This window comes from Venturia canescens, chromosome 6, assembly GCF_019457755.1.
Source record: "Venturia canescens isolate UGA chromosome 6, ASM1945775v1, whole genome shotgun sequence".
Classification (NCBI taxonomy): Eukaryota; Metazoa; Arthropoda; class Insecta; order Hymenoptera; family Ichneumonidae; genus Venturia; species Venturia canescens.
The window spans coordinates 10,874,242-10,899,120 of NC_057426.1; the positions used below are offsets into that span (position 1 = coordinate 10,874,242).

Consider the following 24,879-nt stretch of genomic DNA (forward strand, 5'->3'; position numbering starts at 1 on the left):
AAAAAAAATGATTTGAACGATTGTTTCAACGTTTTGAAATATTGATGAAATTCTTTTATGGAAAAAGCGTAGCATAGATATGAAGAATATTAATAGAACTGGAACGAACAAAAATACGGGTTCGTCAGATATTCAAATCGACGGTACGTTCAGTCAGCTGCTCGGTAAAAACGATATTCTCCATTTCCGAGAACGTAACACAACAATTCATCAAAAATGTTGATATTTCTCGATATACGAGAATTGTGAATGAAAAAATAAATGATTTTTCTCATTCTCGAAAAATTTCACGATTACTTACCTCAACGAGCCACCGTGCAACGCGACCTCTCAAGATATTCGATGAAGTCAACGACCTTGGGGTCTCGGGAACGTGGCATCGAGGGTGGCGCCGTCCAGGCACGATCGTGTCTCTTCCAAGGGCTGCAAATGTTTGCCTCACTATCTTTGCCAATTTTCTCACGCTTCTCACGACATTGCTCGTGCAATGTCATTCGTTTCCCGAACACGAAAAGACAAGGGCCCAAATAGGGCTGGAAACTTGTTGGTATGTTCTGCTTGTATGCCAAACGAAAACCACCAGTGTCTGCCTCAGGATTCAATGGCAGATCCATCGTAACTAAATGGGCAAATAACATCAGCGACTCTCATTTCTTATTCGAATTGCCTCATTCTTTCATGCTCAAAAAAGTTATTTTCACATGACTTTAAAGTACTTTGGCCGTTCGATAAAGAGTACCGTGAAGGTCCACTTTTTTACGGTAAATGATAGTTTAAGGTCCCCTGATAATGATAAGCACAGTTCGGGGCCTCTTACGGGGAAAAACTTTGAATTATTTTATTTACAATTTTGAGTTTCTAACACGGTACCCTGTGAGAAAACTCACAATAATATTAATTGTGGAAAATTGTACGGAGTTCGAGCTTCGGAAAAGTTTATATCGTGAAGAAAATTTATCACAGATTCCGTTTCTTTAAAAAAACATTAGCTTACGGGGCCCTTAAGGAAGAAAAAGTGAAAAAACTTTAGTTTTTGACGCATCGAAAGCGGATGTCAGTCATTACGTTGAACTGCTGGTAACAGCTGATTGAACTTTGGGCGAATTCGGAAATGGCAGAAATTTCATTAAATTTATTTTTGAGACTGACTCACGTGAATTGACCATTCTCTTTTCTCGGTGCCATTGCACCGATGTAAACTTTCTTTCGCGCAATAAAAATGTTGCCTAGGTTATGTGTATTTCAAGTGTCACTCACTCAATCATTAACTAGTCAAGTTGAAGTATAAATTTGATCTTTTATGAAATTTTTAAATTATTTTATTATATTCGTATGATAAAAATATTCTCAATGTAAATGTTTATTAATTTTATTAATAATTTAGACTTCAAATTAATCATCATAAAGTAGTTGCTAACTTGACTAGTCATAGAACGGCCGAACTAGTTTAACTCGAATAAGAAGGTAAGTTTTTATTTTCGTAAGCTTTGGAAAGTCCAAAGATGTTTCAATGGAACATATTTCAGATCTGCATATCAAATGTACAGTTAACCAGCTCGAAAATAGTCTTTTTCCATCGATTATGGAGATGTTGAGCTCGGAAAACATTCAATTTATTGATTCATTAGGATGTACCCAATCGAATAAACTGATTACGAAAATTGAATAGAAACTCGATCGATTAATTAAATAACTCGTAATGAAATTTTCGTCGAGAATGAATAAAACATTGATTTTGTTATCATTTTGTGTCGAGAATAAATGAGAACGATCTACAAAGGCGACATCGAATTTTTCAGTTACTTTTCACAACGCACGTACTCGTTTTGATTCAGCGATGGGAATTAAATTTTTTCGGTCGCATAAAGCTCCATAAAAAAAGTAAGAATCAATAAATCCGTATAAGGGGAGTTTGAAAATGTAAAAAATATGTAGAAAAAGATAAGAAAAGTTGAGGAGAAAAAGAAAATCGAGTTCAGTAGGTTTGCCCACACATCTCATGGGCCAAAGTCTTCTACTCGTGTTTGATTAGCGGCCGAATCGTGCCGTCAATACAAACAGCCTTCGAATGAGGTGAAATCCCCTCGGGTCATAGATGGCGAAGAAAAATCGTAGAATTTCTTTATCGATTGTGAACTTTACCCCCAACTTTTAAAAGAGCAGCGACCCTATTTCGAATTCACGTCTTTGTGCCAATTCCTTTTTTCCTATTCTTTTTTTTTATTTTTCAAATATTTTCTTATCTAAAGACGGTGATGAGTCTTCAAACATGATTTTTACTGAATATCCGTTCGCGGTTCTTTTAATCATTCGATTTTTCTCCAGTTTCCCTGGGCCCTTGCACAAATGTGACTCAAAAGAGTATCGAATAAAAATGGCTGCGAGCAACACAGCTTAGGGGATTCGACGTGAAAGTGAAGATTACGCGAGTCGAGAAAAAATGCAGTTGGAATGCCGTGATGGGGTCGTAAAACTTCGAAAGGGTATTCGCAGGAAAAAAATGGAAACGAGAATTCGATTTTCACTCCAGAAAAGCCACTTCGCTTCACTAGTAAAGAAAACGACAGCAATGAGCTCTGACAAACCTTTGACGAGACTCTCGAGAACACCGTCATAAAGACGTTGAGTTATTCGCGAACTCGGTGGATTCATTCGGGGATTCGTATTTATTTCAATCAGCCATACCGAGAGATCATCCATGACCATAAAATCGGCTCCATAAAGCTCGAAACTGCATCGTCGTTTATCCATGTATTCCTGGGATGCCAACATTGTTAGCACTATGGCTTGTGACATTTGCGGATAAATCTCGTCGTAGTAAGGCTCGCCTTTGTATCCAACACTTCTGTAAATTCAAACAAAAAAGAACGTGCTGGTAATACGAAGGGCCGAAAGGCACTTATTTACCAGAGATGTAATAAAAAAAATGCTTTGTTGATTTTGGCGCTGAACGATATTCAAATAATAATTGAATTGGTGCTTGTAATTAATCACGGTGATTAATCGTGCTCGAAAAGATAATCTTTCGGTGAATCAACAAGACGAGCCTGTAAAGCGTAGATATAAAAACCATTTTTTTTTCATTTCCACGTTGTGGAAGTGATTAAGGTCAGAATGACGGGGAAATAAATGTTGGAGCTTTTTGGGAGGAGGAAATTAATTGGAGAAACAGCCCGGAATAATCGCTGATGGAATTTCGACTGAGAAAAATTGACAGCAATTTATCCATCTTTTTCTGGGCTTCGGGTGAAGTAAAACTGCTTCATAATAGAAATTTTTATTCGTTTTTTTTCGGTTTCCTAATGTTTGTAAATGGAAATCGTGAATCTAACCATCCCTCAAACAGACGAGGGTAAAATCGAGAAAAATGTAGGGCGAGAAAGAGTAAAAAAATTGAAAAGAAAAACAGCCCTCTTTTCCGCCACATTTCTATCAGTCATTCTCGCGTTTATTCCCTGACTTTTCTTTACGCTCGAATGAAATGAGGGCTGAGGGTAAAATTACTTCAAATACTCGTTCAGTTTGGCACAATCCCATTCCTGATCACGAATCGATTCGACGATCACCGGTGTCGTGTACATTCGTTCATCCGTATTTTCCATCTGGTTATTACGTCTTCGCAATCTTCGCCTGTTCTCGTAACAGTATTTTTGTTGCACCGCCGTATTGCAGATGTGAATTGCTTCGTGATAAGTCGAATACGTATAAGGTTTTGAGCTGAATCGCAATAAAGCTTCTCTGCGATGTATAAAAAAAAATGAGAAAATGAAAAAGAAGGTTTAAATTACGAATCAATCGGGCGCGCTCGAATTTTTTTTCTTTTCAATCTACTTTTATATTCTTAAACTTTTATTGCGGCAGTACGATTTATATGAGGAATAGGAATATCGAAAGAAGATCGAATTGTGCTGAGATATTATTTGAATGTGAAAAATAAATATTCGCTTTCGTATCGATTCCTAGGAGAGCTCCCCGTTCATATAGAAAGACATTTTTCGTGAAAAAAAAAACGTTCAATTCACTCCAGAGGTCCAATTTTAAACGTGAATAATTTGACGAACAGCCCTCGACTTAAACGAGTATCACGAAACGGCAAAAAAACCGATCAAATATTTTTTCGCTCTTGTGCCTCATCGTGATAAAAAATAAATTTGGCAAAAAAGAAAACTGCTTTTAACTGACACGAAAATAGGAAATTCACGGTGTTTCTAGCAGCACTCCATGTGCCGATCAGCTCTTGGTATTCAACGAATTTCAAACAACCTGACCGTATTTTCCTGCTGGGTGAGGATTTTATCCTGCCTTTTTTTATTCCACAGCTGCGCTTTTTTGTGCATCTACTTCGGTGACTGTTCGCATTCGAAAATTTGGACTTTTTTGTTTATTTTTCGAACTCCCCGGAATAAGTCTTTTTACATTTCGTGAAAACAGTTACGGTCCCTTTCTCGGTGACTCGATTATTGAGTGAAATATGAAAAATGAAGGAAGTATGGAAAAAAATATAAAAAATGAAAAATATGAGTTACCATCGGTAGTTTTGAACGAAGTGCTTAAATTTTCGAGGATTTTTTCAATTCTTTCATTTTTCGTTAAATTGAGTAGCACGCTAACATGATACACTGACTAGACAACTGGTAAAACAGGTCAGTTGCAAAACTCTCTCGACCAGTTTGCTCGACTCGTCAGTGGTGTCGAGATACTCAAAGTTCAAAAGTTGCCATGGAAAATGGCCATGGAGTTTTGGTTAAAGTGTGAGGAAAAGTTTGGTATGACCACTGGTGGTTTCAAACTGGCATTGCTCATTCCGCTTATAATTATGCATCAAGATTCATAATATTTTTGAATAATTTCTCATTGTTTCGAATTTTCTGGACGAGCATAAAAATTCTTATTCCTAAATTGGGTTACTTTTGTTCAGTCTAATTGTTTTTGAAAGTCATCTAATTCGTGCTTAATAATACGCTGAGTAAAAAGTAAATTTCACTCGTTTCAGTGTTACCCTTATTCTTTAAGAATGGAATGAAAAAATAATTACTCAAAGATCCAAATGGTCAAGGGGAAAGTGTCAGTTACGAGATACCACAATCGTATGTCGAACTTCGTATCCTTCGTCAACAAAGGCCTTTCTGAAATGAATCAGGAATGAAATCGTTTAGTAAATTGCTTTTAAGGTAGATCATGCCCGAAGGATCGTAATGTATGGGTGTCTAAATTGGATCGATTTTTAATCCCTAATTAAAGATATTATCACTTTAAATTAATGTCAGAACTATTAATTCAAAATTGTAAATAAATTTTTTCAACGTATTTTTTGGTGAGTGAAATTACAAGCCATTAATTAATCGGGGATCCATCGCTAACGGAACCCGAAATTTCATTTGTCCCTGGCGAAAATACTATAGTTTTTTATATATGAAAAATTGCATTAGAGAGAGCAAAAAGAAAACACAAAGAGAAATGGATCAAGAAAAAAGTGTTAATAAGAAGACAGAAGGCCAAGCCAAGAAGAAACAAAATGTCGAAATATTTCTTTCGAAAATTTTTCTTCATATTTAAACACGGTTATCGAAATAATCAATAAGACGAACCCTTTAAAATTTCATACGCGTTTGAGTCGACTACCCAGTTAAACTCTGTGTAAATTTCAAGACTTTCTTAAGAAAATCGTTTCACGCATGAACTACCTTAAAGAACATAATTGTATGGAATGCAACGATTTGAAGAAACTCGGTCAAACCTATATATTTTTGAACGACAAAATAATCCTTCGGTTTACTTTCTACGCGTCGCATGATGTCCTTAAAATTGTGAGAAATACTTATGCCAGTGCCACAGCAAAGATCACTGGGTTTCAAAATCCAAATATTTCTCATGCCGTTCAGCTCGTATTGAGAATCAACGGATTTTAATTTTTTCAACGTCCCTGTCGCTGCGAGGTAACATTTCTGCAAAAATATTAATAACCCGGATGAATATTAACACTTGTGAGAATAAATTTTGTTGAGGAAACGAGTGAATTAAAATTTTAAAAATGTTAATCATTGAATTTCGTAGGACCATTTCGTAAAGATGGAGAATAAAAAATATAAAAGTATTTAGAAAATTAGTGTAACTCGGAAAGAAAATGATATCAACTTTGAGGTCGACTGCTCCATCGATTGAGAAATAGTTTCAACACAAAATATGCACAAGTATCAGAATATTTTTGCATTTAAAAAAACTGCGATATTTCTCCAACTGAAATTTCATCTCGTCGAGGCTCCTGTAACCGGCGGTTTGCACAGAAATTCGAATTTCAACAAGATTTTACAGAGGAAGATGTGTACTTATTTGAATAAATCGGGTGCGGTGAGACGCGAATGAAAATGCGACCGCTCGGAGTTGAAGAGTTCTCAACGAAACTTGAAAGTGTGATTCGGCAGTCGTGCGAGGCAAGGAAAAAAGTGGATGTGATAATGAATTTAAAGTGACCTCGAGACGGAGCTGTGCATCGGGATTTCCGAGGCTCGCTATTCCATTTCCTCGATGTAATACTCGTGAGTAATCGTCCAGGAAGCTGTTCCACTCATCCTCGCTTATACTTTTTTTGCGATCGTTCTCGATATCGATAGTCTCGTCTTTCGCTTCGGCCAAAAATTCGTCGCATCGTTTCAGAGCGAATTCTAACTGACTTATCGGAATCGGCTCGATTCCAAGATCCACAAAAGCCTCACCCTTATCGACTCGCCCGACGTACCATTTCAATAATCCTGTACAAGCGTTCGTGCGATAATCCGTTAGAAAAGCTTCTGTTTCACGACTCACGTTATAACTGCGTGGATATTGGACGTTTGCGACGTTTGCTTCGCATAGCCAATGAGAATCACGGAGAATTTGCGCCATACCGAGCTGAGAAAAAGTCAAATGTTTTATTCTCAAAATGAAAATCAATAATTATTTACTCTAATTTTGCTACTTTTCTTCCCATTTTCTCATTAATGAATCTTACATTTTTTTTGCACATGAGTTTTTTTCATCATGATAAGTGACCGCGAAACGTTGGTTGATAGGAATTCATTGGTTTAAATACCTTGGAAGTGTAAATGTACGATCGTTGCAAGCGATTAAGTAAAACTTGACTCCTGACAGAAGAATCCCACTCGATAAAATCATTGCGACAGTCCCAAATGAAATCTGGTTGTTTGTGACGTAAGAGAGCAAAAGTAACGGCTTTTTCGTTAATTGTACCATCGGCGTTCTTAATATTTGCCATTGATTTTGATTCGAGACTGGCCACACTTCCTGGTGGAATGACATAAAGGGAATGAGAGAAAAGCAAAGTCTGACGGCGGTTAAAGTTATTCTGCAGCATCGCGAATTATTCTCTGTGATGAATTTACCATAAGGGACCATCCGTGTCTTTACAGACTCGTATTTCTGCACCCAACCTCTTTCTTCCAACGCTTTCGATAACTTCGGGAGATCACCGCGAATCAAAAATATTTTGTGTCTCTGAAAGGTTATGATCGACGGTACAAAAATCCAAATGAAAACGTGAAAAACATCAGTATTTTTATTTTTCTAGCGAGAAACCGACGCAAACCTTCAGTGCCTTTTCAACCCGAGCTTTTATTTCGAGGTACATTTTTTTTCTCACTGCTTCTGTTTTGCAACAGCCATCGTCATGTTTTTCCGTAGGACAACAGCAGCAATTTTCCGTCAATGATTTTTCGACGGCACCGCATTCAAGAATGTCGATGCCATTGACCACGGAATTTTCCTGATTTTCAACGTCGCGTAATTCACCAGGAAATTGATTCTCAGATTTGTTATAAGGATTGGGAGGACTTTCAGGTCTTTCAGAAATGGTGTTTTCAGGGGCAGCGTTCTCCATTTTTTCTTCCTCAATTTCCGTTTTTTTCAATTCTTCTTTTTCTTCAACTGTTTTACCCAGCCTCGAAATAGGGCTTTCCGGGGTTTCCAAAACTTCCGAGCTCTCTCTAGATTAATAATTAATTACACTAAAAGCTTTCATATTCCGCTTACGTTACGCTTTTCCGCATTACCGTTGCGGCGGTGAAAAAAAACTTGATCACGATTTTTCTCGCGGCTATAAAGTAAAGTTTGAGCAGACATTGCGATTCGTTTATTCACGTTGCTCCCCACTAGACTTTTAGGCGCGTTCATTTTCACGGGACACTCGGTTTTCACGGATGAGTAATATAGACAAACGAATTAGAGCTGCGGAAGGAAATTTTTTTCTCTATTTTATACATTCACGAAGCACTTTTGTGCTTCGTGTGTTCAGAGAATAAAAAAAAAAACTTTCAAGCCACACAATAGTGAACGATAGAAATTTCATTTTCTGAACATTCTGCTGATCCAAGGATCAAGTTCTTTCCTTGAACTTGCAGAAATTGAGATCCCCATCTCCATCAAAGGCTCCAAACTTTTTATCAACAATCTTCAAGGAGGATTGGAAAAGTTTGAATTATGCAGATCGAGCTCATGAAAATAAAGACACGCTTTCTCGTTAATAATTTAGTCACAAAGCTCCCCGAATGGGGGAAGAAAAAATGATGAAGCTTATGCTTTGACCGAGACTTTTTTCGAGCACCCGAAATAATCAAAGAACCGAAAGTTTTTTATTTGAGTGGCATTTCGAACGCGACCGACTTCAAGTCTGACGTACCCCATGATTCTCCGTGAAATTTTTCTTGAGGCGTGCTTTCTCTGACGTGTGTGTCCGTTGATCTTCGAAGAGGATTCCAGTGAGATGCTTTGAGTACGCCCTGAACGTTCGGCTTTCCCATTGTTGTGTTTCTTCATCTGGAGAATCCTTTAATTTCACTGGTTCTCGAAATTGGCTCGATCAGCTCATCACTAGAAATTTGCCATCCCCTCAAACGAGTAGATTCTGGTCAAAACTGGGTTTGAAAATACGCGATAATTTAGAAGGGAGTGATCGAAAGCACGGAAACGTTGCTGACTGCTTAGTTTCAGCAGATGAATGACAGACTTGCACGGGATCGATATCGACATCGATTGATTAGTTCACGTCGCACGAGTTTCAGATCGCTTGGATCTACTTTTTGAAGTTTTCTGCTTGAACGCGTTTCGTCTCTTTCCACGGTCACTTCGCACGTAATACTACACTTTGACGTATTTTTACTTATCCTAAAACTCAAAAAAAAATCGAAAAGATCATGAAATATGTTATTTTTGAGATCGATATGAACGTTGCGATTGATCGTCTTCGTTCCACCAATATTCGGCCAGAATAAAAATCGTAGATTATTGTTGCGTACCCTCGAAACTGCACACGATCTCGTACATCGAGTCTCAAAAAGAAAAACCACCCTTGAGTTTTCAATGATAATTTCATTTCATCGAACATTACGAAACCAAATTTTCATTCGCTCATCTAAACAAGTGAAGTTCGCAACATTCTAATTTGAGGAATGATTTTATGGAAAAATTGGAAAATTGAAAAATAAATATAAGTGTTTATTATAAAACGACGATGTGGAAAATGAAAGACCAATTAGTCGGTAAAATTATCGTGAACATATGCTCGCTAAACTGCTGGATCAGGACGCCCAAATCTTACGTATAATCAAGGAAGGAGAACTTAGCGAAGAGAAACAATGTGTTTGGTATTCTCCCAAACAGCGCTTGTTATGTGCCTTAGGCAAAACTTTATGGGGAAATAATACTCCATATAATGGAATTATCAGCTTATATCGTCGTATCTCACTCCTCGAAAGGAGATCGGTAAAATCTCATGAAACGAGGACGAACAGTAGGAAAAGCTCATCCATAGGATAGCAACAATCAGGGGTCCCGCTTCGGCCCTCTCTGAGAATGTTATATGCAGAAGTACTGAAACTAGAAATGCACTAATTGTTCTCACCAAGCTTTGCTTATCCACTATAACCGTTTAACTGGAAAGTGCATAAGGGCAATTTGCAAGTCGGTTAGTGGCAACAAAATAACCGCATCGGTTGCCAAGCGATTTCTAAGCCCATTGGAAACAACGCTCTCTACTTTGCCACACTTACTATATGCAAAAGTATGTATACCAAGTGTACAACTAACGGCAAATTACATCACGATTTTACGTGAACTAGGGCTGCTTCCCTTTCGATGAGTATTTCTCATCGATTCGCACACGAGGAAATTCTATACGACGAATAAACTGTTTTAAGGTAGATCATTTCCGAAGGATCGTATTTTATGGGTGTCTAAATTGGATCTATTTTTAATTCCTAATTAAAGATATTATCACTTTAAATTAATGTCAGAGCTATTAATTCGAAATTGTAAATAAATTTTTTCAACTTATTTTTTGGCGAGTCAAATTACACGCCATTTATTAATCGGGGATTCATCGCTAACCGGACCCGAAATTTCATTCGTCCCTGGCGAAAATACTATAGTTTTTTATGTGAAAAATCGCATTAGAGAGAGAGAGAGCAAAAAGAAAACACAAAGGGAAATAGATTAAAAAAAAAGTGTTAATAAAAAAACAAAAGGCTATAACAGGAATGACCCAGGCTAAGAAGAAACAAAATGCTGAAATAAGCAAATGTGAGGTTATAAGAGTGCTCATTATCAATTTCGTTCAATCTTTAACGTATATCTTTATTACTGGTAAGACAATCGTCTCGGATTTTTTCTCAAACCTTCATTGTGATTGTGTACTTTTTCGTAAACTTCGTAAGAAGCCTTTATTCGTTATATGAAAAGATAAAAGATTTTCCACACATAGTCCCTTTACCCCCGTATATTTTTCTTCATATTATTTAAACACGTTTGTATCAATAACCAATAAGACGAACCCTTTAAAGTTTGATATGCGTGTGAGTCTACTACCTATTCAAACTCTGTGTAAATTTCAAGGCTTTTTTAATAAAATCGTTTCGCGCATGAACTACCTTAAAATATTCATAATCATATTTATCGTTTTTCTGCAGCGATTCCGAAAGTCGTCTAACTAATGAAGGTGCCTCGAAGTCTAAAAATAATGCTAAGCTAAGCCGTATAATTTATTGTTCATGGAACAGCGAATCGTAAAATGTGGCTAGAAAATATTCTTATACCGTCTTTTTTTTTTTTATATATATATAAATCATCTAAAATTCTTCGATATTTTTTGGTAATGTTTTTGCTGAATAGTGCTCTTCAAATGAACTTTCGAACCCAGGACCATAAATATACATTATAGAATTTGTAATTTACAGTGCTGAGAGCTTGAAAAAATGGTTCTCAGTTTCCCTCGTTTCCTGCTCGGAAGTGATACTGCAGTAGATTCTAAAATAAGAGTGGCTCGAGACGACACTTTCCGAGGTCTTATGAAAACATGAAATTGAGTGGCGTTGAGGAAAGATGCTGTTGACTTGATGGAATAGGTTAGTGAAAACTCGCATGGGTCAGAAGATTCCTGCAAAATGGTAGCACCGAATGAGAGTAGCTAGAAAACGGATAAAGAAAAAATACGAAAATTATTTAAGGTGGGATTATAACTTGGGTTGGAACGAGAACGGTCACGTGATCCGGACTATCTTTGAAAGCTCACGATTAACCAGTCCAGTAAATAACTCACAGTAAGATTGTTGGAGAATTCGTAGATGCATTTATATAAATCACACATCTGTATACATATATGTGGGTGTGTGGGAATACGTGTGTGTTGGAAGAGCTTAAAGCTCGGAGATGTGTTGGAAGGATAACGATATTGAATTATCTGGACCGCCGAGCATACACGCCGAAACTGGTGAGCCCAGGCCACCAACGGGAATTTTGGTCTCGGCGGTTTCTCGTCACTCCAACATCCAAAGCGATTTCCACGAGAGATTTAACACAAAATTAAGCAAGTATTCAAATATCACGGTGTGAACTTAAGACCGGAGAAAAGACGGAGGCGGTTAAACGCTCGCTCAAACCTGTAAATTCAACGTCGGAGAAGTTCTAGAAGCCGGTCTGTGTGCGTACTATCAAACTAGTTGAAACATTGCGTTTTTCTGCTAGAGATTGCAAAGAAACGAGGAAGTTGGATAACCCGGGATTTCAGACGTCGTGTAGGCTGCTCACGTGCCAATGGCACGACACAACTGGACGGACTTCTCCTGCGTTCGACGTTGCTCTCATACTTTTCGTTTTTGCTCAGGCATTTCGTTTTTTTTCTCGCAGTATTCCTCTTTAAACTCTCAGTCTTAGAAAGTTTAATTAAATCTCATTTATTGAAGAGTAAAAACGTTGTAGCGCGACAGAAATAGTGCATCAACGAAGATCAAATAAATATATACTCGTTCTTTTTCTCGGGCTGAAAATATAAATGGGAAACGGGGGAATAACGGATGATGGAGTCGAGAAAATTCCATGCATCAGCCTCGCGAGTCGTCGGAGGGGGGAAAAAGTCAAATAATTCGTATACATTCTTCGAGAAGCATCGGATGCAAAAACACTTTCGATGTTTATTCGTCCGGGGGCTTCTCTCGCAGTCCCGAATTTTGAGGGGTTGCTAGAAGCAAATATATGTTTTGTATACACGTGAAACGGATTGATAAGTTTCCGGAGGCAAAAGCTCGTGTAAAAAATTCTACATATAAGCCACTCGGATAAATGCACTTTTATTTAACACTCGAGGCACGTGGAAATATATTTTTTCGTTTTTCAAGGGAACGCGGGCGACAGGTTTCTTCGAAGGAGAAGTAGAGAAGCAGAAGAAGGAAAAAGAAAAAGGAATAAAGAGACGAAGCGGTGAGAAAGCGGACAACGGGATTTGCGTTGTCGAAAGTTCGTACATTAAGGTACGAACTTTGCATTGGAGTCACGTATTCGAAAAGGTACGACGCCGCTGGTAAAATCTTCTCCCTGACGTGCAAAGGCACAACCTCGATGAGTTCATTGTCACGATGTGAAATCGAGTGAGGAGACGTACCGACTATTTTTTTATCTCCTTCGTACTCCATACGTCGGATCGGAGTCAACCGCCGGCTCAAAAGAGAGACGAAAAACGTGAATTCTGGTATTCTCGGTTTGCCGAAAAATTTCGCATAATTCGATGCGAGTCAAACAGTGTTATCGTTTCGAACGAAAAAGTCAAGGCTTACGGGCTGACGAAAAATTCTTTCTTCTGCCCAAAAAACTCCATGATTGTGTACAAAACTTTGTCGATCACACTCACGGAATCGAGTCAACTCGTGACGATAAGATTTAACATATTTAAGAAGACTTTCTACACTTTGAAAGACTTGAATATTTATTCATTGTGCGAGAAAATCGGTTCAAACTGAAGCTGGCTTATGGCAAGTGCTCAGCTCGGGCTTCGCTTATTCCAGATCCAACGATTTACGATAAAAATCGTCCGTTTTACTTGAGTTTTTTCCTAACAACGAAAATTCATCCAGTACGTAACGCATAGATTCACGAATAAAATAAAAATGATTCATTGTTTGAAAAGAGATTTTAATTGTCTCTCACATTTCGTCACAATTGGTAGTACGGTCGCGACCCCCATTCAGCATCACCGCGAATTCGTCATTATAACGAGAAGAGTACAATGCGAAACTACGAAATACCTGGTTGGGAAAGTTCCGAGGCAGAGGATCGATGGAAGAGAAAAGAGCTTCCCCGGTAAGTTCACGACTCTTCGAGTTGAGAAGCCTCGAGCCACGCAGTGTTCTGTTCTTCCGGTTAAACTTCATCGTCTCAAGCTCGACGAACACATTCTCATTCCAGATCGTACGTCAATTCCTTCCTCCTCTTAATTACCGTCTTGTACAATATGAAGCATAGATATATGGATAAACACTAACTACCCTCTCGTGCACGTCGGTACACAATGAACGTGATCGTCTCAACCAGCGAGATTCTCTCGAGCGTGCAACAATTAATCTCCAAGCTTGCCTTTCTACCTTGTCGATGCTTCTTCCCCGTATTATGTTCTGTTTTTACGCGTGGCCAAGCACCCGAATTTTCATTTGGTTGTCTGAGAAACGCCGCTATTCACAAAAACGTTTGTTATTTCCATGGGCACAATTGAAACTAGAATCTTTGCTTCTCATTTCACAATTATGGAAAAACTGTCTAGTTGCATTGTGTTTACGCAAAGCGGTTAAAAATGAGCAATGATTTCTCAACCGTTTTCATCGTCTGGTGAATAAAAACAACTTTATAAACGGCTCCAAGGATTTTAGGGTAGTCAACAGAAATAAAGAGATCACTGGATGAGGTCGAACGAAGAAATCTTATTTTCATTTTTCACTCGAAGCATCTCGTTTTTAACTTTATATTTTTCCGATAGGAATAAAAATGCAAGTCATTGATGTACGAGTCAGTCTAAAATCCTCGGAGTGGAAGTAACATTAGAAAATAACAACGTCATTTTTTCTCACGGTAAAACGTCGTCTTTCGTCTTCGTTCGAACGTCTCAAATTTGTCAAAGAGTTTACGACTGTACGGTGTAAGAATCTATACGCTTGCTCGATGAAGAAAAAAGCATTATTTCTGAGGAAAAATCGGTTGTCCCGAAGGGAGCATCCAAGTAGAAAGGGAAGGTGAATGGGGAAAAGAGAGAGAGAGAGAGAGAGAGAGAGAGAGAGAGAGAGAGAGAGAGAGAGAGAGAGAGAGAGAGAGAGAGAGAGAGAGAGAGAGAGAGAGAGAGAGAGAGAGAGAGAGAGAGAGAGAGAAAGAAAGAGAAAGAGAGAGAGAGAGAGTAGGGCAGCAATAAAATGTCGACATTGAGGAGTCGCGAGAAGAGATATTCTCGATGAGAGAGCTTTTCTCTTTCCTCTTCTCGCTCCCTCGTTCTTCTTGTTTCTCTCTGGTACACACTTGCCTTGAAAACTCGGAATTATACGAACCTTCGCATTATACCGCAGTGTTGCTTTCAAACAACTTGAAGATTCTTGATCGCTGAGCCAAGAGCCCCTTAGAGCCTTCAGAGACTGGAGAGTGTTTGCCGCATATACACTGTATAAACAATCTCTTTTCAAAAGTACCTGAGGAAGGGTGTATCGTGACTTGGACAAACATATAAAGATTGAAAATGTGAAACTGTATCTTCACATTCGCTTCATGCAGGCGTTCAAGCTATCCAATAAAAGTGAAATTGAGAAATTTCTAATAAAATTTCCACCGTTTTAAACGTCAAATATTGAAGATAGAACTGACCATTTATTAAGGTAGTTCATGCACGAAACGATTTTCCTAAGAAAGTTTTGAAATTTACTCAGAGTTTAAATGGGTAATCGACTTAAGCGCGTTTCAAAATTTAAAGGGTTCGTCTTATTTGTTATTGAGACAAACATGATTAAATATGAAGAAAAATGCACGGGGGTATAGAGACTTTGCTTAAAAAATCGTTTATCTTTTTATATAACGAATGAACGCTTCTTACGAAGTTTACGAAAAAGTACACAACAACAATGGAGTATATAATGAAGGTTTTTTTATAAAAGTTATATAAAGTTTATAAAGTTATAGTTTTTTTACATAAAAAACTATAGTAATTTCGCCAGGGACGAATGAAATTTCGGGTTCAGTCAGTGATGGATCCCCGATTAATCAATGGCTTGTAATTTCATTCATCAAAAGATAAGTTGAAAAAATTTATTTACAATTTCGAATTAATAACTCTGACATTAATTTAAAGTGATAATATCTTTATAATTAGGGAGTAAAAATCGATCCAATTTAGACACCCATAAAATACGATTATTCGGGCATAATCTACCTTAATCTTCAACTATTTTCAAGCTCCTGTCGAGCTCGCTATCCTTCATTTTTTGTCGTGAAAAAAAGCCAGTAAATATATATTTTAAGTATTTCATCAAATCCTAAATATATTTTTGTCACTGCTCACCTCCAAGTAAAATCTTTTGTCAACCTGTTATTTTACGGCTGATACGATACGCTTTAGTGTCAAACTTTTTTATATACAATTTTTCGCTTGTATAACACAAGGTGAGCCATAAAGGTTGGAAATGCTCGAAGGATAAATTTTTTCGTGTCCACATGATGAAACTCGAGAGAAGCAACTTCAGCGAGGGTAAAGTATAGCGCGGACACGATGTTCCACGAACGTATCGCTAAGATAAAACGGCACATTTGCATCACTCACTTGTACAAATGGTAGAGCGGTGAATGCTGGCAGTCAGTCTGAGCAAAAGCCACGAGAGTGGAGCTGCAACAGTGAGAGTGGGATAGAAACTAAGAAAAAAAAAAAACGGAAGACGAGTGTCATAAAATAAGGAGAGAAAAGCTCTGATATGTATATATACATACGGAATATGAAAGACGAAAGAAAAAAGGAAGGAATAACAGATCGTAGGAAACAGAGGAAAGTATGGTACGCATGTAATGGGCACAGGAAAAGAATGGCCATGAGAGAAAAACTCTAAAGGATAACATAACAAGAGAATACTTTTCCTGCAAGTAGTACGAGTCAGGCATAGTCAAACATTGCCTCATGACCTTTAACACCATAAATTCTGTTTAATTTCATTGCTTTTTAATACATTTTTATTTCTTACCTAATGAAAAAATGCTCTGCTAGCATTAGCATTAAAAAAAGAAAGATATCGATGAATATTTATTTTTTTTTCCTTATTTCATTGCCTCACTCGTTTCATGGATTTAGAAAAAAATTTTATTTCCAACAGGTGAAAGTTCACCCTGATAGCTACAGCCATCAGTCCCAAAGTATAATTTTACTAGGTCTCTGTGAGTGAATCACGAATCACTATTTCATGGAGTGTTCCCAGTCAACATTTGAAAGCACTGTTGATTTTCATTCGCTACCGATCCGTCATTTGGAGTACCTGAATTTTTGAGCTCTCCATCGAAGCATCCTCACTCACTGGAAAAGGAGATGGAAAATCTATTTGCAATTATATTTTATATTCGCTATACTTACTTGGGGAGGTGCAAATTTTCGTGATATCATCTCGATAAAACGTCTCACGAAAATCGCAGTTGTTTTCTGACACGAAATAAGAAAAGTTACTTTCACCTGTCCGCTATATAAAATGGGAAAACTCAGTACATCAGCCCTTTTTTAGATTCACCCGAAATATGGGAGCGTGAGATAAAAAAAGTGTAAGAGAGAGAGAGAGAGGGCGAGCCAGAGAGGAAAAGAAGAAGAACTGCAGGCGATTTCTACTGGTAGAGAAGAGTGGCTTGCAGCTCACGACTGCAGTATTTGCCGCATAATAACCTCGAGGCGAAGAGAAAAGCGAAGAAGCAGAAGGCGAAGAAAAGGGCAAAGAAAGAGATAGAGGAGGAACAAGAAGAAGGGTGGTATGACGTCTAGAGGCACTTAAGACGATCTATCGACTACGCGAAAAGCAGCTTGTGCCTCGAGGCTCTCGACGACGTGGAAAACGAAGAAAAGGAAAGGGGTAGACAAGGACACGCTCGATAACCCATTCTTTTTCGGCACTTTGACCCATTTCCTCCTGATCTATTGGTTACCGTGTCTACCTCGAATAGATTTAAAAATGAAGAAAAAAACATCGGAGGCACTACGACGATGAGGGATGAAAAACTTGTCTATCGAGCTTAGCCATAAAGCTTCTGATGTACTTTTTACTCATGTTTTAATTTCAGGAAACCTCCAACTTTTCCATCAACAGTTTATAGCTACCTGCTCTAGTACTAAAGAATTATTTGAAAAAATGCTTTCTCCCACAGAGCCGAAAGATATGAAGAAAAAAATGATAAATTCCGAGAAAATTTTTCATACTCCTTTCTTCATATGGCTGCTTGTTAAATTTGCCGAATGAAGGTTGTAAAGAACGGCTCTGTACAGACTTATTTATCGTCGACGTGTTACATTGAAAAAAATATCCTGTCCATTTTTCACAGTTCGTTGTTTCAACGGATGGTAAAAATCTGGAAGATAACTTTCGAGCGTATTGTCTCGATCCAAAATGGAGTATTGCCGAATACGCGCAGTGAGTATTTCATACCGAGTCGTTTGTCTCAAGAACAATAAATCATTTTTCTCGATCCCTTCAGTAGATTTTTATTCTCGACATCCTTCCACGAAAGCTCTCCGTTCGTGGGAGCGAATGCGTATATATATAACTCCGATATTACCTATCTCATGCTTTAGTTCACGAGCCGAGTCCTAATCCGACTCGATGAAACATTTTCACGTTTAAGGAGTTTCGGTACAGGCGATACAATGTTGCCATGCTAAACCATGCTAAAAACATAAAAAATTTCAAAAAGTTTAGAATTTTATAAAATTTGGTGAACATATTCTTTAGTGCCAAATTTGACAATACAAATTTTTTAAGATTTTTCTTCTACACAGTTATCGAGTAATTGATCACTAAAGTTTACGTATATAAGCATAGCGTTTCCATATATATATAGGTATACATTCCGGGCATAAGAAATTGCTTTAATGCGTAATTACTCGATAACTAAGTAGAAGAAAATTTTGAAAAAATTTGTGTTTTCGCACTTGATGTTGAAGAACATTATCACCAAATTTGATCAATTTCTTAATATTTTGACTTTTGTACCGAAACTCCTTAAGTTTTCATCATTTTGAACCGGATTAACGAAAATAAAAATACACTATCAACGATACGATCCATGACACACTCAATGGTACTCTCTATAGTACTATAAAGTGTTTTTCGACGAGTTTAGAAAAAATCCTGTCAAAAGTAGTTCGATCGTAGATGAATTTCGTGAGATTCAAAAGAGTTGGCTAAAAATATGACGTTTAAGCTACTTTTTCGGTGAATCGGTTCAAAAAGATGAAAACGTAAACGTAAATTTCACGTTCACGATGAACGTGTAATTTACCGGATTACGTTTAACGTAATGCGGTAAAGGTATATCGAGCAAAGGGAAGCGTTGCGAGAGAAAACAAGAAAGCGAGGGAATGAGAGGGACAGGAATTGCGAGAAAAGGGAAAACTTGGCAGGAAGATAAAGTGTCGGGACATTCTTTCGCTTCAAAAGCAGCCAAGATAGAGCCTAAAAAGGAAAAAGTCTTGCTCTCTAGAGAGGAAGAGATCTCTGACGCAAAATGCAAATTCACAGCTTTCGAAGCTGTCCCGCCTTCATTTCAGAGATCCTCGTTTCTCGTCGTATCTCATTACCCATTAATTTTCGATGCGCAACACACACCATTCCGCTCGGATATTTTTTCGACAACTCGTGTCAACTATCATTCCATCATTTATCAATTTAATTAAAAGCTGAAAAATTAATTTGTAAAATATATGCAAAAAGCCAAAGATTCGCCAAGTTGAAAATGTTCTTATGGATACTTTGTAACATTTTGTGAAATACGTTGAGAAACGAAGTCATGCGATCGAGAATCTCCGATTGATGCTTTGGCCCTTGACGTTTATTCGCATATTCGAATATCAAATAATTTTCAAACCTACGTAACGAACTCTGGTGTTACAAGAATCGAATCGTTGCTCGCACCAAGTGACTGAAAAGTTTGCATTAATATTTTAACGACGTACACAAATATCTGCATAAACCTCGCTTTTATGTAAAATACTGGAAGTAACGCAATCTGTGGATTATAGCTTTCCGTTCCGAAATGAAAAAACAAAGCATAGGGAAGTGAGACACGTAAATGCTGAGCGATATAATGAAATAGAGAGGCAAAGAGAGACAGCGACAGAGAACAGACGTTTGTCTCTCGTGAAATTTTATTCTCGCAGTTCAAAACTTGTTTCTACGTGCTGTGATTCCCGTCGGCAATTCACCTCGTACAGAGAGAACCGTGTGGATCTTCTAACGTTACTCTCCGGGAACGAAACTTTGCGCAGTTTGAAGTCTCGAGTGAATTCAGGCTGGCGAGCTTCGCATGCTCCCACCTCTTCCCTTTGGGTCACGATTTGCTTCGTAAACTTGGAAATTTCATTATCAAGGAAAAAAGACGACTCTTCTCCGATGTTTGCCTCGCAGCTTTTCTCTCGAAGAGTTTAATTTTTATCTATACAGGAGAAATATATTCGAAGGGAGCTCCACCAAAATGGCAGCGAGACGAAGTAGGCGATCGCTTTTGGAACTTTTTCCCCCTGGAAAAAAATTTTTGACCAATATTTCTATTTTCAATGCTATAGAGAGGTCTACCCTAAGTAGTCGAGCAAAAAAAATACTATTTTTACGAATTTTTTTAATCGTTATATCAATATGGATATAAAAAGTGTTAGACCTGAAAAATACACTCTTAAAATGCACAAAAAAATTTTTCCATATCTATTTTACTGAGTTTTCGTACAGAAAAATGGGGGAGAAGACAAATTCAAAAAAAAGATGGATGCGCGCTGTTGATAAAATCTCTGGAATCGGAGAAGAAAGATGGTTTTAGATTCAGTAGGTTAATGACTTTAGCGCATATCATACGATTTTTTATTTTTTCAAAAATGTCCAAATGGCGGCCATTTTTCCAAAAACTACGAAAAAGCACGTTTTTTCATCATTTTTTGCCAAAAAAAAATAGTTCCACTGAAAATTTTAAAATTCGTATGAACGCGCCGTGACTAAAGTCACAAAGAACACGTGGTGAAATTTTGGTAAGGATCGGTTGAATTTTTATCAGGACACTGGATCAAGTAACGTTCGAAAATTCCTCAGAATGAATTGCAGTTGCTGACAAAAAATTGTTTTTTTACAAAACCCTAATTTCTCTAACTATTCGAATTAAATCCCCAAAAAAAGGTTCATTCAAAAATGATACTCCTATTCGAGGATCAACAGTAGTGAAAATAAATGCATACAGGAATGAGGAATACAATAATCAAAAAAATAATAACTGTAACAATGACATTAAGAAGAGTAACGCAGCAAAGTAAAACCGAGAATAACTATAAAGACGAAACACGCCTCGGAATTTGATACGATATTAACTTTGCACTATTAGAGCTTCAACGTTCCTCAGCTATTACTAAATTGATGCTATTAATAAATGCACCAGTGGGAAGGAAAAGAGAAGAACAGAATGTACACGCTTACGTGTGTGAACTTTCATGAAATTGACGATAATTTATTTATGCCTTGCGGTGAGACTGAAATTATATCAAAATTATATAAACTCTATAAACGTGAAACGATAAAAGATTATCGTTATTTATAAACTTCAATTTTCGATAAAAAAAACTTGCGATTACTGCATTATAAAGATGTTTTGAAAACATTAAAATATTTTAAAATCCTCAATTATGCGTGTATTGAGATCAATTTTCAACCGTCATTACATTTTGCACTCTCAACTTTGAAATTCAATTACAGGTTGAGTCAAGTATCAACATTTTTTATCAGCTGTTCAGCGAGTAAATTACACGAAAAAAAATTCTTGAACAATTACTGTGGAAAATTTGCATCGATTTGATGCCGTTAGAGCAGCAAAAATATTGTTTTTCGCCGTAAGAATCCTCGAACGTGACGAGGAAATAGTCGCTCACGCTCGAACCGTCGTAATTTTCGAAGAAAATTTCCCTCCGTGAATCCGTGATAACTACTGTGCTCTTGATTTTGGGAGGAGGGGATAACAAATCGACAAATTTTCTTGCATGCTGCAGCACAACAGTGTAACCGCAATTACACCGTTGCCTGAACGCTCAAGCTGAGGAATATTTGGCGAGCAAAGTTGGGCTGGTTCTTCGTATATGTCTATAACCTCGAGCGCAGCTCTGCGATATGCATGCATCATATCGCGAATATGAGGCGTTCCACGCCATTCCAGAGGAGCGATGTGATTCCAAGTATTTTCCATTTTCCCAAATATTTTTTGTCTCGAAATACTTCGCGAAGAGAGCATTGATACGAATTTACAGATTTTTATCTCGAGTCCATCGACACATCAATAATTTTTCGCAAAAAAACTCCGGTTTTTGCAACTTGGAAATCATTCCAACACCGATTATTCTTTAACAGTAATTCTTCATTAAATTAAGCCCACATTTTAATGAAAAAATGTGCCAATGTTTTTCGAAATCTCCAGTCAAAGTTTCCGTTGAAAAACGTCGTCGATTTTCATCGAAAAAATGCATGACGGTTTGAAACAAAAAACTTGCAAAATCGGGCGGACTATTTCCGTCACAAATCCAAGAAAATAAATAATCAAATATCTTCGAAAAGTCACCCCACCGCAGCGCAAAATGACGTGGAACGCCTCATATGGATATTGCATATATATAAATCTATATGCAGAGAGAGAGAGAGAGAGAAGGAGGGAGCTCTTACTCAAGCACAAGAAAATCACATGCTGCGCAAGATGACGCAGACATTATTCACGAAGGGTTCGGAGAGAATGTTTCGCGGAAGCACGCAAGCTCTCTCGAGTTGAGACTTCAAGACCGCACAACGTTAGGGAGGATGAAAAGAGATCCAGAGGAGTAAGAGAGAGAGACACACACACACAAAAGGGGGGGGGGGGGGAGAAAGCGAGAGAAAGCGACTTTATCTACTGACATCGTTGCTTTAGCAAACATCATCACTGATCGATATATACATAGAGACAACAGAAGATGCAACGGCTGCGTAACTACCAGCCAGTTCGTTGCAACGACTTCGACTACTTAAACTCCGACACGTTTGACTATAAGGTCACGTGACTACTTCGTTGCAGACTACTTACACGTGTCTCCGTACGAAAGAGTGCGTAGAACAAATATCTTTTGGAACGTCAATATGCCTGCCGGTGAAACTGGAGCCAAGAAATGTTCATTCGTTATTATTCTATTAATTGTTTTTATTTTATTTTTTGAAATTTCTTTTTATTCACTATTTTTTCATTTTTTTTTTTCTTTTATTTTTTTGTATACTTTTTGTCTGTTTTTTTTTTTTTTTGACTACTCTTGTTATTGATGTCACAATTAATGGGTTTAGTTCGATTTTATTTAAACATGGAAATTTCAATCGTGTTGAATGCTTGTCGTTGATCGACACTTTCGTTGTCCCTGTTAGTCCAGTCGTGTACGAATTTGTATAGTTTTTTATGAGTACACGTTCTTCGTTTCTTCGATAAAATGTTTGTCTGTATATTGATAAAAATATTATGAGAACACTGAATTCAGATGGTTTTTTAACAGCCAATAAAACAATGATTTTCTAGGCTAGTACAAAGTAGCTTCCAAGTAGGTTAAAGTTTTTCTTAAATATCGTTGGTAAGTAAAGTCAGTAAGAATATAATAGCAGGAGGTAACACGTCGGAAAGTTTGTTACGGAGGATCCGAGACAAGCGCATATTTCGTGCCTAAGTTGAAGTTAATCCAACTGAGGTTCGCCTGGTTATGCCCTGGGCAGGATTATCCACAAGCGTTTATAATCTCGACGTTACTTTGCAACAAGTTGACTTTAGAATCGTTGTTTACTTTATTCCAATGCTTTTTCCTTGAAAAAAACGTTTTACGTAATCCGAAGAATTCTCATTTTTTAGGCCACACAAAAGTAGCACGCCTCTCGCCAGCTCCGGACGAAGGACAAGTATGACGCTTTCTAGATCGAATAAACCCTTCGAATGTTATATCAGTGATCGAAATTCATTGTTAATGCTACTCTTCGAGCCACTTCAGTGGACCCCGAACACGATTAGCCTCGAGACTTTTGTTCGATAATTATGCAAAGTTTGAGCTTAGCATGAGAACGAGTATACGTCCGAATATAACACGAGGCAAAGTCACAACATGGCGTGACGACAACAGGACTCCCGCGAAGCTTCCCTTAACCAGAAGCCTCCCATCTCTTCCCCTTTTCCCCTTGAGAACTTTAAATGAGTTGCCAAGGGCATAATCACTTGTTCTGAGCCAATGTATATGAACTTCTGTGCATGTCTAACAAATATCCCCATCGGTGCATCCTCACCCTTCTCTACTTTTCTTCGCAGTAGTATCGTCACTCGACACTTCCCTTGGTACCCGCGCCAATTTTCCTTCCGTAATGTGGCCCTAGTTATGCAATATACTAAACATACTTCACCCTGATCCCACTCTTTACATACAAAAATACATATACAGCTCATCCTTCAACAACTCGGCATAACTGTCCTCTGAAGCGCGGCTGTTCACAGTTGTTTCGAAGTGGGCCACGCTTTATCGGCGGGTCATTCCTTGTCTGAGTGTACCTGCCGCTTCGCTATCGCTGTCTTCGTCGTAACGAGTACACATTTATTGAGATAAAGGGAGGAAATGTGTACTTGCAAAATATTTCACGGTCCCTATTCGATGTTTCCGTGACAACTGATTTCACAGCGACGCGATAACGAGTGCGGTTTGCTCTCTTCGAACCTGTGAAAATGACGATGGAAGTGCGTGTACAAAGGATATTGACGAATAGACGAATCTTAGGGCGAAGAGAAAAAAATGTACTGAGACTCTGAAGCACGAATGAGTTAATGGAAGCAGTACTTTTAATTGATTTGTTCTTCACGTATTGGACGTGGAGCTTTCGCGTAAGCTGCCCCATACAAATGGATATCCCTCATATTACGTTTGTACTGTGAACACAGTCAACTTTGGCCCATCACCAGAGATAGTGGCACGAATTTGCTCGAATTCATGATGTATTGTCCATGTATATTCGTTGGAATTGCACAAGGAAAAGCATCAAGAGCCAAAGGGAGATCCCGGCGTGGATTGTATCGACGTGATGACTCTACGGAAGTAACACGTTTCGTGTCCGATAAAGGAAGGTTCATTCGATCCCAAGCGTATATATACGAACAGAATAGCTGGCAGAATATCTCCTCGGTGGCGTTAAACTCATGCTCCACTGGAACAATGATTGTTCATTAAATTTCAAAAACCCAAAGAAAAATTCACTTTCGGAAATGAGTATCGAAACACTCAATATTCGCAAGAGACAAATCTTCAAATTCTGATACTGTAAGACCTCGAGTTTTTACCGCTTCGAT

General features: G+C 37.9%; 1 protein-coding gene across 1 annotated transcript; it reads right to left on the reverse strand.

Moving 5' to 3' along the window:
- Positions 1-302: 302 nt before the first annotated feature.
- On the reverse strand, positions 303-21,741 carry LOC122412361 (tubulin glycylase 3A-like). Its single transcript, XM_043421830.1, has 15 exons — positions 21,539-21,741; positions 16,106-16,168; positions 14,847-14,955; positions 12,073-12,193; positions 11,775-11,804; positions 8,026-8,089; positions 7,583-7,835; positions 7,380-7,491; positions 7,070-7,281; positions 6,472-6,888; positions 5,738-5,945; positions 5,036-5,126; positions 3,505-3,738; positions 2,586-2,845; positions 303-619 (listed from the first exon to the last, which is right to left on the reverse strand). The coding sequence occupies exons 1-15, from the start codon at positions 21,739-21,741 to the stop codon at positions 303-305; spliced, it is 2,694 nt and encodes an 897-aa protein (XP_043277765.1).
- Between the last annotated feature and the right edge of the window lie 3,138 nt (positions 21,742-24,879).

Excerpts from the sequence above, each read along its gene's own strand:
- LOC122412361 (XM_043421830.1), bottom strand. The coding sequence starts at position 21,741 with ATGGAAAATACTTGGAATCACATCGCTCCTCTGGAATGGCGTGGAACG. Across the intron at positions 14,956-16,105 it reads CCGCTCTACCATTTGTACAA|TGTATATGCGGCAAACACTC; the intron begins GTGAGTGATGCA and ends TTGTTTATACAG. Across the intron at positions 5,127-5,737 it reads TGTCGTTCAAAAATATATAG|AAAGGCCTTTGTTGACGAAG; the intron begins GTTTGACCGAGT and ends GATTCATTTCAG.